The sequence below is a fragment of the Crotalus tigris genome, unplaced genomic scaffold, assembly GCF_016545835.1.
Source record: "Crotalus tigris isolate CLP2741 ecotype Arizona unplaced genomic scaffold, ASM1654583v1 scf7180000024382.2542628, whole genome shotgun sequence".
NCBI classification, from domain to species: Eukaryota; Metazoa; Chordata; class Lepidosauria; order Squamata; family Viperidae; genus Crotalus; species Crotalus tigris.
In genome coordinates, this window is record NW_024100552.1 from 1,096,991 (window position 1) to 1,111,801 (window position 14,811).

Genomic DNA, 14,811 nt, shown 5'->3' on the forward strand with positions numbered 1-14,811 from the left:
TTTTTGTCCTTCTAGGCTGACGTTATTAGTTGATGATATGCCTAACTCAAAAACAGTTGTAACACCTGAAAGGAAATTAATAAATCAACCAATAAAACTGGGTGGGAATAACTTTGAAGGGTGTATGTCCAATGTCTTTATAGAAAGGTAAATATATTATGTAATCATATTCTATACATGGTGATCTATTTACTAGAGCAGCGGTTCTCAACCTATGGGTTGCGACCCCATTTGGGGTCGAATGACCATTTTACGGGGGTCGCCAAACAACGCGATCCACCATTTTTCCCTCTCAGGGGGCCGCGCATGCGCGCCGCACATGGGGGCGGCACCGCGCATGCACACCACGCATGGGGGCGGCACCGTGCATGCACGCCGTGTGACCAGGGTTCACTGTATAAAAAGGTTGAGAATCGCTGTACTAGAGCAAAGCACGAAATTTCCAACATGATTTTTGAAAATACTAAACAATCCATGATCCATTGGGTCATTCTTTCAGATATATTTGAAAGTGCAGGGACCGGTGGGGATTGTATAGATGTGGGAGCAACTTGTGACCTTTTCTGCAAAGTTTCCCATTGACTTTCTCCCTGCAAGCTTCCCAGAAAGGAAATTGCAAGTCCAAATCCACTAACGTGTTGCCGCCATCAGCCGCAGTCACATGAACCCTTTCTCTCTGTAAGTTTCCCAGGCTTCCCTATTGACTTGTGGGAAGATGTTAGGGAATGTTGTAAATGAGGATCAGATGACTATGGTAATGATGGTGTACAGTAGCAGCTAGCAACACTGAAACAGCAAGAACTTTCCAAAATTTCACTTCAGTGAGATTAATTAGTCCCGGCATTCTGTAACTTAACCCTTTTGAAGTACTTTGGTTGAAAATGTTTTGCCCTATGATACATTGTTTCAACCAGTTAAAGGTTACAGTCACAAGAATTTTACTGGTATATAGATTTTTGTGATGTTTTTAATGACCAAGCAAATTTACAATAGCATAACATATTGGAAGAAGACAAAACTATATTATGTAGAATGTCAGTCATCCTTATTTTTTATCATTTGTATTGCTTCTGTTTTCCTTACTGTTTCCTAATCGGCAGGATAGGTGATTCAGGAGAAAGTATACAACATACATGTGATTTGTACTGCATCGCCTCATCAAGTACATTTTTTAAAGTGTATCTTAATCTTTTGTCTCTACCTATTTACTTTGAGTTTAAATCTCCAGGACCAGATAGATTTTTTTCTTCTTTTTAAAAAATATTTATTTAATTTTAGAAAAATACTTTGTCCTACTCTGGTCTTGGAGACTTAAACTCAAAATATCCAGGACTTTCTCCAGGACTTTCTCGAATGCAAGCTATGGTCCTTCACTTTCCAAGTTTGCAACTAATATATTATTCAGATAAACAGCTAGTTCATTTATTCTTTTCCTTTTATTCTGAATATATTGAAATAAGCCTTTTTTGTTATTCCTACATCCTTCTTTATCCACATCATGCTTTGCTTTCAGCAAGTTTTATTCTTAACCAATTTATATAAACAATAATATGCTGTATCGTTATTCTTTTATCTCCATACTAGTTCAGAGCTACCTGCTCAGGTTCAAAATTTAACCGGTTCTGTTAAGAGAGATGTGTCTCTAGGGTTCTGTATGATTCCAGAACGACAAAAGCCAATGCTGTTGAAAGAATTGCCAGATGCACACCATCCAAAGATTTCAAAGGTAGGGAATGAAGTTAAAGAAAACTCTTTAATTTTTCTGTGTTCTGTTATACAACCATATATATAAAGTTTGCTACCTATTTTTATCATGAAAAATAATACAGAAAATAAACAATAGGGCCATGAAAAATTACAAGCAGTCAAAAAATACAACAGCAGCAGTGACAATTCAGGCAAAATTTGGAGGGAATAAATCTTCAGCTGATAGTGAAAGTTTGTAAACCTAAATACAGCTAATAGGGGTAGAATTGCACAATTAGGACACATATATTCAGAATGCTCTTTGCAGCATTGTCCCATAATGAATAGCAAATTATGAATATTAAGGGAGCATCTCCATTAGCAGTCCATGGAAGAGTAGCTAGAGATAATTCAATATAATAGGTATTCTATATCTATGCACTGATTTAAATGAGATGGGAAGCATCCTCCACCACTTGTATTGCAGAGAACAGCTTGTTCTTTCAAAGATGAAAATGTCTTAAGATCTGTGACAGGAACTAAGAAGTAAAGTAATACAAATAGTAATAATAGTGGTTACCCATCCTGCGTAAAGGAGAAGTGAATTCATGATTATTATAAGAAACACATAATCCTAAATGATTTTCCCTCTTAATAAACCTCTATCTTGTATTCCTGGAATCGTCAATTCTAAATATGTTGTTGTTGTTAACTGCGAAGTCGTGTCCGACCCATCGCGACCCCATGGACAACGTTCCTCCAGGTCTTCCTGTCCTCTACCAGGACAGGAATACTAAATATATATATATATAATTTCCATTTCCAGAAAAGGAAAACTATTGCCTATTCGACAGATTCAAATAGACAGCAGAACAAGAATGACTGTCCTTCGCATGCTGGGTTAAAATTTGTCCCTGAAGCCTACCACTTTGGCAATAATCCAGGAACTTATTTATTGTTTACAGTATCCCAAACATCAACAGACAGGTAATGGGATTTATTTTTATTTTGTTCCAAATAGAAACCAGTACCTGAAATTTAAGCCTTAGGTAAAGTCCAAGCTTTTGATTCATTGGAATATATAACATATATGTATACATGATCGTATGTGTGTATGTTCTCTCTCTCTTCTCTCTCTCTTATACACACACTTGAGTGTATGTTTATATGGGACGGCTGGCAACTAGGTCCTAGATTTAGTCTCATTGTGATACACAACGTGTCTACATGCTGCAGTGTGAACTCATGTTTTGTGTTCTTCATTACCTTATGTAACAAATTATGCTTAATAGAAGTAATATAAAAAGATATATAGCATTTGATCATTTCTATGATAATGTAGCTTTGACTTTATGATTGCAGCCAGTTAAAATGTCTGTTTAACCAAGAATTTCAGTAGATAATTTTTTAGCAAACCCTAACCATCTTTTACAATAATAATAATAATAATAATAATAATAATAATAATAATAATAATAATAATATCATCTGAAATAGAATCGCTGCTCAACACTGTCCGTATATATAGCCAAGATATTGTAAAGGAGTTTGGCTTGGACAAATGTGCCACTTACTATCAAACAAGGAAAAATAGTGAAAACTGAAGGAATCAAGATGCCCCACGAAAATAACATTAAGAGTCTGGATGGGGAAGATTACTACAAATACTTGGGTATCCTTCAAGCTGACAACATCAAGCACACTGAAGTCAAGAAAAAGATTAGAGGTGAATACATCAAGAGAGTGAAGAAGATCTTAAAATCCAAACTCAATGGAGGAAATACCATAAAGGCAATCAACACCTGGGCAATCCCAGTCATTAGGTACACAGCTGGAATAGTGGACTGGACTCAAGCAGAACTAAAAGCAATGGATAGGCAGACCGGAAAAATAATGACAATGAATCATGCCCTTCATCCACGCAGTGGCATTGATAGACTTTATCTACCAAGGCAAATAGGTGGGCGTGGAATGCTACAAGTACATCAGATGGTTGAAGAAGAAAAAATGGCTTTGGAAGAATATCTGAAGAACAATGATGAAGATGCACTGAAATTAGTATATCAGGAAGGCTTACTAACTACTGGAGAGACCAAACTGGCCTACAAGAAAGACCAAATGAAGAACAGAATAGAGGCATGGGAAGACAAAGCACTACATGGCCAATACATGAAAAAAATAGCTGGGAAAGCAGATAATAATAAAACCTGGCAATGGCTAAGAGCAGGAAAATTGAAGAAAGAGACCGAGGGACTAATTCTGGCTGCACAAGACCAAGCCTTAAGGACAAATGCATACAAAGTCAAAATTGAGAAGACAGCAACAGACAGTAAGTGCCGCCTATGCAAAGAAGCTGAAGAAACAGTGGACCACTTGGTAAGCTGTTGCAAGAAGATTGCACAGACTGATTACAAGCAGCGGCATGACAAAGTAGCAACAATGGTGCATTGGAAGATCTGCAAAAAATATCATTTGCCTGTAAGCAAAAACTGGTGGGATCATAAAATAGAGAAAGTCATAGAAAATGATAAAATTAAACTGCTCTGGGACTTCAGAATTCAAACAGACAAGCACCTGCAACATAACACCCCAGACTTAACAATTGTCGATAAGAAAGACAAAAAAGTCTGGATAGTGGACGTGGCAGTGCCTGGAGACAGCAGAATAGAAGAGAAAGAACTGGAGAAGATAACAAAATACAAAGACCTACAAATAGAAATAGAAAGACTGTGGCAAAAGCAAGCAAGGGTAGTACCAATAGTAATAGGCTCCTTGGGTGCAATCCCAAAACAACTGGAGCACCACTTGAACACCATTGGCATTGACAAATTCGCTATTAGTCAATTGCAAAAGGCGGCCTTATTAGGAACTGCTTCCATCCTGCGACGATATCTGTAATACCATCAGACATCCACATCTGCCTATCCCAGGTCCTGGGTAAGGACTCGATAGGTAGACAAAATGCCAAATCCAGTCTGAACATCTGGCTGACTGTGCGATGATCAATCAGAATAATAATCAGAATACAAATCAGATAACAACTATAGAAGCAGAGAATTAATAGTAAAGCAATGAGAAGTAAAACACATTCTATTTCCACTTTGCTTTGTCTTTTTCTGCCTTCTCTTATTCTTATTTTTTATGTTTGTATATTCAAGATCCCATTTTGCTGTTGATATTCGTACATCATCATCTAGGGGAATGGTCTTCTTCATGGGAGATCAGATGGGGAACAGATATGTTGCTCTTCATCTTTCAAAAGGACGGTATGTCCTTGCAGTTGCCTATGATGGAAAAAAAATAAAAATCAAGAGCAAAGCCAAATACAATGATGGACAGTGGCATACGGTGAGGATGGGTTGCTTGTGTTTTTCTTTCTAAACAGTATTAGTTGTTTTGTTAGAGTATATCAATGTATCACATGTCTAGATACTCAAGACCAGAAGTCAGAAATGCTTTCACTATTGGACACAATTACATTTCTTCTTGTAAAGTTATGAGCATCTTTTTATTTAAAAAAATTAATTAAAATTAGGCTTTTTTTTCAAAAATAGATTAATCAAAATCTGTCTATGTTGCAAATTTAGAGATTGATTGATTGGTTTTCATTGACTCATTTTCTAAAAGAGTCTTTGAAAGTATCTGTGGGAACCACGCTGCCAGTCACTATTCTATCTCGTTTCTTCTGCCTATCCAGTATGCTGGGGCAGAGTGGATATGCTCCTGGTCCTTTTCTTTAGTTGGGACTAAAGGAACATGTCTTCTCTGTTGCAGCTCTGCCCGCCCTAGAGATATGTATGTCTCTCACTCTCCAAGGAAGTCTCTTAAGACCTGGCTCTATTCCTAGGCCGGGTGTTAGAGCAGAGGCCCCCAATCTTTTGAACACCAGGGACTGATGCTGTGGAGAAAGGGTTTTCCGTGGACTAGAGGGGGCGTGGTTTTGCAAACTGCCTGCATCCCGCAGATGGGACTTTGCTTGTTTGTGTGGCCCAGTTGCGGGCATGCCACAGACAGGTGCTGATCCACGGACCGGGAGTTGGGGACCCCTGTGTTAGAGGATTTGGGGTGCCCTGTTTCCTAAATGTTCCTGATGTGGTTCAGTGCAGGCAGCCATGTTTCTTGTGTTTTGTATTTTAAATATTGTAAGCTTCCCAGAGCTTTTTTGAAATCAGGTAGCCTCAAAACCCAATACCCAGATAAATGTATTAATAGTTTTTGCTTTCAGTACACTGTGAATATTCTACAGCATGCCATTTTTTTGTTTGTTGAGTTTATTTTTAAAATGTGCTTTTTTAAGTCTAAGGTCAATTAAGTATTGCTTAATCACCATTTGAGATATCAGTTTAAGATTATGTTTCTCTCCTGAAAAGGTGGTATTCAGCATTAATGAAAAGAAAATGCGCCTTATAATTGATGGTTTGAAGACTCGCGAAGGAAACCTACCATCTTCTTATCCTTATTCCCAGATTGATGCATCAATATATCTAGGAGCTGTTCCTTCATTAAATATTCAGGTAAAATTGAGAAGTTGTACTATATGAATTTAAATAGTTATGTACACTTTTACCTCAGATTATCTATAATTGCCAAGGCAGTAAATGTTTCTTTTTCTCTTTCAAGTCCTTGTTATTAATGGAAAACTAAAGTATAATACTCATGTCATATTTCCATCTTGACTGTCACTGGGAAATGAAGATGATAATATATAAACTCAATTCCAATTTTGAATAATCACATTCAGGTACTTTATAGCCACACAAAACATTATGTAGCATCAGAATGGAAGCTAGGCTAATAAAGAGAGCAATGTCATAGTTACAGATTTTCATCCAAAGAATATTCTAGAAATATTTTTTTGCATGTTTTGTTCATGTGTGGTGTTCATAATGTTATTGAGCAAATCACTGGAGGTTCTTAAACAAGGGCTTGCTCAACCTGAAGTAATTTGCTCCTCATTAAGGATTGTCTTCATTTTGCTGGACATCTAGTACCTTACCATATACAGTAGGCTACATGGGGTGGTAGTAGTGATATAATGTATGTAATAATATTATTATTCCAATCTATATTGGGTATATGTATATTCAGAATATTCCAGAGAAGAGTTTTGTGGGCTGCTTGAGAAACTTTCAAGTTGGGAGAAAACACATGTATACTTACCAGCAAAATAATGGTGTCCTGCCTTGCTTGGACAATATTTTGGAGAATGGTGTTTCATTTTTCAACGAAGGGGGATACATTATGATTGGTGAGTATAATAGGATAAGTTATTTATTCTGATCTAAAATTCTGTATGTATGTTGTTATCCTACCACATGAGCATAGCGCCATGGGCACAGAGAAAGGAATCCATAGCACTTCTCTATTTTATCAAATAGCTACTCAGAGAATTTTTCTGGAAAGCAGTATGGAACTGGGTAATACTTTTAATTTTCTTTTGAACAAAACTATTTCCCCCTTTTTAATTCCAGAAAACACTTTTTTAATAAGCATGGAATATAGGATTGCATTTAACATCCGCCCAAGAAGTTTCACTGGCATTTTAATCCATGCGGGCAGTAGTCAAGAAAACTATTTAACTCTTTACATGGAAGGAGGCATGGTAGGAATGATTTTTGTCTTGTTTCCTCTTCCTTATCTAAAATGTTACATTGTGCTGTGGACTGAAAGGGAGGGAATGATTCTGGTCTTGAATTCCTGAAGTACACTACCATTTGTTATTGAATCTCCTTTCGGAAGATCTTTTATAGCTGTAATCGCCCAATATATCAATGGACATTGCTGGGGTGCCTATTATGCCCTTTGCTTCATCTGATTACTTAAAAGGAAGCTGAACAAAGGAAATCCCGCCGTCACTTTATTTCCTAGAATGCCTCTGGCTTTACATAGGCCTTAGGAATTCTTTAAAGAATGAAATGGTGCAACCTAGGACTTATTAGAAGGTGAATTCGGAAAACAATAGAGAGGAAATAGTAAAAAATATCCTGAGAATTTGACAATAGAAAATCTTCAAAGTTTGCCTCCCTGAGAAACAAAAATTTTGTAATTAGCTTTGTCTTCCATAGCAGTCCTTTTATTTGAATACCTACAACATGCAGTCATCATTCCAGATAAAGCCATCAGCCCCTAAGATAGAAATTTTATGGAGATGTGGTTTTCATATTCTTTACTTTTACAAACTGAGATATAAGGCCACAGTACACAAATCATACAATAGTATTATGACTGGTGTGACCAAAAAAAAAGGGCAGGTGAAGGGTGGTGCTCTATAAATGGTATTTTGATGGAATTATACTGAAAGATTATTATTGAGTTTTATGCTTCAAGAATGAATGCTTCTGAGATTGATAAAAAAAATCTATCCCTTTCCCGTTATTGGCAGTACGAGTTAGCTTAGTCTCTTATATGTGTGTTATTGTAAGTTACCAGAGACAGGTAAAATTAGTAGTCTCAACCCAGGGAAAACCAGTTGAAAAACCCCAGGTTAGTGAAATACAGAATTTAGAAAACTTTTCTCGGGGAATTCTCAGGAGATGGTAACTTTCTTGAAGCATAGCAATCTGAAGAATAGCAGTCTGTTTCTAAAGCTACTGATAATATTAGTAAAGCTCAGAAAATCTGACAAAGATGTGTTCCTTGTGTGTATTTTTATATTTAAATGTATTCTTATTGTTGGTAGTCATTGAAAAGTTTTCTTCTTTTCACAGCTCACTGCCTCTGGAAATAATAGTGCTGGAGTGTTTTCTCTGTCAGTCACACCTCAGCAGTCTCTGTGCGATGGACAGTGGCACTTTGTAGCAGGTATGGTGGAGTTTCATTCATTCACTCTTTAGGGAGAGGGCAAAATGTAAGTCAATGTGAAAGAACTTTACAAAAGCATAGGGTCTTTTCCGAGAGACAAATTTAACTCTTTCAAAGTAATCCCTAAAGACAACTAGAGGTTTGCCTATTCATAACAAAGTTTTATGAAAGTTGGCATAATTGTTTTTGCTGTTTCCTTATAATGTATCCTCAATAGTTTTCCGATATATTTTGTCAGTCAAATAGTAGAGAAATAAATGAATGTTGTAACTTAAATTACTATGAAAAAACGAAAGTAGAAAAGTATGTGATTGAAGACCAAATGACATTGTACGTCATCTAAATATAATATTGGCCTAACTTCTATTTTCTCTTTTGAAAATTATCTTTTGAAGGAAGGAATATTTTGCAATAGAATAGGGAGAAATCCCTGAGATTTCTCCTTGATGAGCTTCTTTCTGCAAAAGGTTCAAGACTCAAGTTTTGCAGGATAAAAATATAACCAATTCCATAAGAGTAGTTGTAGAGTTGGACAGGCAGGTGGGCTTACAGTATGCATTTTTTTTAAATAAATAAACAAGGAAAAGCAAGTTGGAGGTAGAAAATGTAAATATGAGACATATTTCATGAAGTGTAGCATAATTTTCTTCTTAATTTCATGATTACTGCGTTTGCCCATCACTGAAGGGATTGACTTAGAATGTGACAAAGCAAATTATTTTCAGATACGTTGAGAAACAGAATTGAATGAAAAGCATTTATTGACAGTTAGTTATTTAGTTAGTTAGTTAGTTAGTTAGTTAGTTAGTTAGTTAGTTAGGTACCTAACTAGCTACTGTTTTGGGTGGGATATGGAACTGATTTTTTCATCTGATTTTTTTATAGTGTCTCAGAAGCAGAATATTATCTACTTAGATGTAGACACAAACAGAAATTATATTGCTGCACTATCTTCTAAGCTTTCTACCAGCCATGCTCAGCCGCTCTATTTTGGAAGAGTTCCAGGTATGAGATTTCTTTGTTTTGGAAAAAAAATAAGTAACTGTGATAATACTCATTTAAAAACAGCTAAGTTTCTGTCTCATCCATTATGAACTTTCATCTCTCTGATGATCAAAGCAAAATCCATTGTTAATTGCCTGAATGTATTTTATTATCTTTTTTAAAAAATAAACATATGCAAGAACTGGGGGTCAGAAATAATCAGACAAGAGCAGGAGTTTTATTATCATTTTGAGATATGGCCTTGTTCTTAACTAGCTATTTTGCATCAGGAAGCAAGATTTTATTGCTTCTATTTTTCTTTATTTGAAGCAACTTGTAGTGATGTTTCTCACAGGGAACAATATCTTTTGGGCACAGGTGTAGCAGAAGAATGGTTACAGTCCCCTCTAACCATGCATTCTAAATATTGATCAGGATTTCTTGAAACTCTAACATACATTTTTAAATGAGACATATATAATTATAGTGCTATTGTCATGTATGCACACGTAGGGAAAGGAACAATGTCCAGAAGTACCATAAGTTTTCTAAAGTACTGGTTCAAGATTATACTGTAAATATTGGGATATTTGATTACTTTTGGATGGTGACACTTTAAATTATTTGGGAGAATAAATACCAGAAAAACCTGATAAGGTGAAATTTCCTGACAGTGAGAACAAATAATTAGTGGAACAGGTTGCCTCCAGAAGTTGTGGGTGCTCCATCACTAGAGGTTTTCAAGAAGAGATTGGACAGTCATTTGTTCAGAATGGCATAGGGCAGTGATGGTGAACCTTTTAGAGACCAAGTGCCCAAAAACTGGCCCTGCCCCTGCTCCACCCCTTGCCCCACCCCCAGCCCACCTGCCCGCAGGGCCATTCACCACCTCCAGGGCCCGCTGCAGATTGGCCAGGCAGCCCAGCAGCGCCATGGCAGCCACGCCCTCTGCCCGTACCCCGCAGCATCAACTGTACGCGATCGGGCGTGAGGGCAGAGCCTTGTCTACACTGCCTGGCTGCCATGTCCTTGGCTATGCTGCTCTGCATGGGCCACGCTCGGGGGCAACTCTCCTCCAGGGGGGCTGCTGGTGAGGAGGGGGTCATGCGGGGAGGCAAGGCTGGGGCAATAGCAAGTGTGCCCACAGAGAGGGCTCCGAGTGCCACCTCTGGCACCCTTGCCATAGGTTTGTCACCACTGGTATAGGGTATCTTGCATGAGCAGGGGGTTGGACTAGAAGACCTCCAGGGTCCCTTCCAATTCTGGCGTTCTGGTATTCCATTAGTCTGACTTTCCATGTTATCACTGAAATTGTTTCATACTGTATTAGAAATCATTTTAGCCACCATTTTGCTGTTGAGGATCTTTTTCTTATATTAGTTACCAGGAGAGACTGGAAATTATACATGTCAGGGTTTGGAAAATATTCACAAATCAGGTTTGAGTGCAACATATAGCTTAATGGAGTCCTCTTTGCAAAAACAAGGAGCAAAATGTGTATCATGCTTGTCTTCGCCATAGGAAACCCATCCTTGTGCTTATCTGTATAAATATGCATTAACCCCCCTTCAGATCAACTAAAATAATATAATGTTTTAGTTATTAGAATTAATAATGTGGCTTTATATACCAAAGAATGAGTGAAGAGTTTACAGCTTTCCAGAAGCTACTGAATGTCACCTTCCAACTGATTAATAGATGGCAAAATTATTCTGGAAAATGTTCAAACATTTAGTATCACACATTCTTTATACTACTACTACTACTACTACTACTACTACTACTACTACTATTACTATTATCATGAACATCATCATTATCATTATTGTCATTGTTCATTAATTCTTCACAATGTTATCCAAACTAAGTCAGAGAAATGGCTCCTATATGTATATTATAGCAGACTATATCTAATATGTATTATTGCAAATATTAAGAAATGGTAATAGCATTGCTATGCATCACTAACATTTTGCTTTAAATGGAAATAAGAACAGCCTATTTCATTCAAATATATGTTAATAAAGATATTAACATTTCTCAGAGACTGTTATTTTCAACAATATCCAATTGTTCGTATATTATATATTTAATCAATGTTTATGCTTTGTCTTTACAGTTAATTTGGAAACACCATGGCTTCCAATTCAGGATGTGTTCCTTGGCTGTTTAAAGAATATGAAAATTAATGACAAATCTATTTTATTAAACAAAATGTCAAACATTCATGGTGTTGTCAGCCTGGAAGGGTGTCCTGTCTATTAACTGTTCCATATATATATCTTCTGAAGATAAAGTCATCTAATGTGCTATATGGATAGTCACAATATGATCTCTTTGATCTCTTTCTTTGGTCTTTTGCCCTTGTTACCATCACAGTTCAAAAGTATGTTTTCATAATTGTGGTCTGTATTGCCTTTCTTTGAGGTTTTTTTGAAGCTTTTGTTGTCCTGTGTACAAGCTGTCTATGAAAAAGCCACTTGAAATATAAAATGACCTTCTAATATAATATGGTGATATTCTGCTTTCAACAACAGTTGAGTATATTTAGAGCAATTGCATTGACAAAATGCTGACTTCTAAGACTCTTGAAATGAAAACAACTCCCAAAAGAATTGGAAGGTCCTTGGACACAAATAGAACCGAACTTCACAGAAAAAATGTGGAAAAATAAAATATTGTTGAATTGTTGAATTATTTTGTTGTAGGTATTGAGTAATTGATAATATATATATATATAAATTGAATACGAAGCACTTTAAAAATTGTGGCATATTGGAGGTGATAGTCTTAACAGTTCTATGACCAAATAAATGCAATTTTCATTTTGGAAAATTTTGGAAAATATCAGTATGTTTATTGCACTTACATACACCCATTGACCTTATTCAAAAAGCTTGACTGAATAAAGACAATGAGTGTATAGGATAGATTTATATAATTTAGTTTTTTCAATAAAAGCAATAATTGAACAGAAATTTTGCTTGTGTTAAGAAAACGAAGATGATTTAATCCTTTGGGAGCCTCAACCTGAAGTTGCAAGATCTGCAATCAAAAGCCTTTTTTAAAAATATAATTTTATGATTTGGCTTAGCAATTTATAAATATCCTAGATTGTGATTGAATGCAGGGTTTCTTGCTACTGTAAGTGGGGCGGGGCTCGCCAGCTATTCCTGGGCCCGGTGGCCAATAGGCTGCAACCTGGTACCAGGCCGCGGACCATTGGTTGGGGACCCCTGATCTATGTGTTCACTCCATAGCAGTGAGATTCGACATTATATTTTACCACAGGATAAAAGGGTCATGCCCCTACCAGTTTCTTTTGCTTTCTAATCACCACTGCCCTCTTCTCTTGTTCCACTTTCTATAATATATATACAAACATCTGGTGACTAGAAAAGGGGACAAACACATTCATATGCATCTAATGTATCATTAAACAAGTGTCTATTTGCAGCTGCAACTAGCAATTATTCATCCTACTATTTTCCCATGCTTCCTTTTCTCTAGTTTCCTGCTTCCGAAAGTCAGCTGAAATATTCTTCTCTTGTACAAGAAAAGCTTCAAATGCGCATAGAAAATTTACAATAGCTAAGTCACGCTATGAAAATTCAACAGAATATTGCAACAAATCCTTTCTGCTATGATTGTTCATTCTTTTGTTTCATCCAATAAAATCTGGCCATAACTTTTTATAAGGTTTTATGACTATTTTATCAACTCTCTAAGCATAGTTTCATTTATAAGGAAACTGGTAATTAAAAATGAGAAAAATGAAAGATGGCCAAAAAGAGTATTTTATTCTTGCAAATACTCTAATGGAGTACTTGAAAAACTGCTTTGGCCATCTGTATTTTCTCCAAGACAAGTCAAAAAACATTTTTGCAGATGTTTTACTGGAATTCTTATAAAGATGTGGGCTCTGTTTTAGCTTTCCTGATTTCTGAATTGGAGAAAACAAAAATTATCAAGGAAGAAACAAGAAAGAAAGAACAAGTTTTCCCTTTAGATAGCTGAAATGGACAGATCTAACAATTATATACATACAGTTTCAGCCCTGAAATGCAAATATTCTCTTTTCTTGGAAATTACATACATAGCTGGAGGAACCTTTGCTTAATCTCTTTCTGCTGATTTCTTGCCCCTTGAGTGATTCATTTAGTCTTGAACATAATAATTCGTGAATACTCAATCCATCATGCACTTCTGATATAAGGCAACCTATGAATCTGAACAAGTTGTTGCAGTATACAGATCATAAACTCTTAATGCACTTACTAGAACAGTGGTTCTCAACCTTTTTAATGCCGCGACCCCCAACTGGTCATAAGTTGAGGACTACTCAACTGGTCGTAAGTCGAGGACTACTCAAATGGTGCAGCACCGTTTGCAGAATGGGACTTTTGGCAGGCTCAGCAGAGCAGAGACAGCCTGGACAATTCCTATTGGCTTTTGAAAGCCAATAGAATTAAGACTCTATTCAAGAGAGTCTATTCTATTGGCTTTCAAAAGCCAATAGAATAAAAGGGAGTAGCACAGCTAAGGAAAAGGGGGGAAAAAATGGTGGACTGTGTTGTTTGGCGACCCCCGTGAAATGGTCGTTCGACCCCAAGTGGGGTCCCGACCCACAGGTTGAGAACCACTGTACTAGAATATCACAATTAGAATCTGATAAATAATAGTACTGAAGACTGAGAGTTCAAACTCCTTGATGGCAACTTAATTAGTGATATTGTTAAAGCAAGTGCCTTCATTTTTTGCATACACTGAAATAGTATTAAAGACATCATTCCATTTGCAAATTCCTTTTCCTGTACATCTGTCTTTCTATTTAGAGTTATTAACTCTAGAAAGGAACTGTGCATTCAGTAATTTGGTGAATAAAACATTGTCTTGAGGACTTGATTATGACTACAATACTCATGTATTAAATATCTTGTTTAATTATAACTTTTAAAAATACTTGAATTCAATAATGCTTTAGTGTAGCATTTCTCCGTCTTTTTTTCCTGCTCAACAGTGGAATCTTGATGCAAAAATCATGCACAAATTTGTTTTTCAAATACAACAGATATGTCTTTTTTGGAAGCAATGTTCTCTCAAGCAGGCTACAGCATTTGTCAGCTGTAGCCTCAGATTAAGTTCAGCATGCAGTTTCTTCTGATTTGGAATGACAGTCAAGATCAGCCCAACATATTTTGTTGTTTCAGGTAAAGGTTAAAATCCTGCTTCCTCCCCTCATCCTTTAATAACATATATAATACCTAACACGATTAGCAGGGGAATGTTATTTCATATATACTCAATACATTAGGGCAACATTAGGGCAACGCAAGACGT

General features: G+C 36.5%; 1 protein-coding gene across 4 annotated transcripts in view; it reads left to right on the forward strand.

Annotated features, from left to right (window-relative positions):
• The window catches only part of LAMA3 (laminin subunit alpha 3), a 123,486-nt gene extending 110,322 nt beyond the window's left edge, over positions 1-13,164 (forward strand). For all 4 annotated transcript variants that reach the window (XM_039328618.1, XM_039328619.1, XM_039328620.1 and 1 more), the window contains 10 exons: positions 16-147; positions 1,585-1,726; positions 2,513-2,673; positions 4,845-5,034; positions 6,057-6,200; positions 6,775-6,934; positions 7,158-7,288; positions 8,394-8,487; positions 9,373-9,492; positions 11,591-13,164. In XM_039328618.1, coding sequence (XP_039184552.1) covers positions 16-147; positions 1,585-1,726; positions 2,513-2,673; positions 4,845-5,034; positions 6,057-6,200; positions 6,775-6,934; positions 7,158-7,288; positions 8,394-8,487; positions 9,373-9,492; positions 11,591-11,736 — 1,420 coding nt within the window. In that variant the 3' untranslated portion in view covers positions 11,737-13,164. The remainder of the gene's footprint in view (positions 1-15; positions 148-1,584; positions 1,727-2,512; positions 2,674-4,844; positions 5,035-6,056; positions 6,201-6,774; positions 6,935-7,157; positions 7,289-8,393; positions 8,488-9,372; positions 9,493-11,590) is intronic.
• The last annotated feature ends 1,647 nt before the right edge of the window (positions 13,165-14,811 follow it).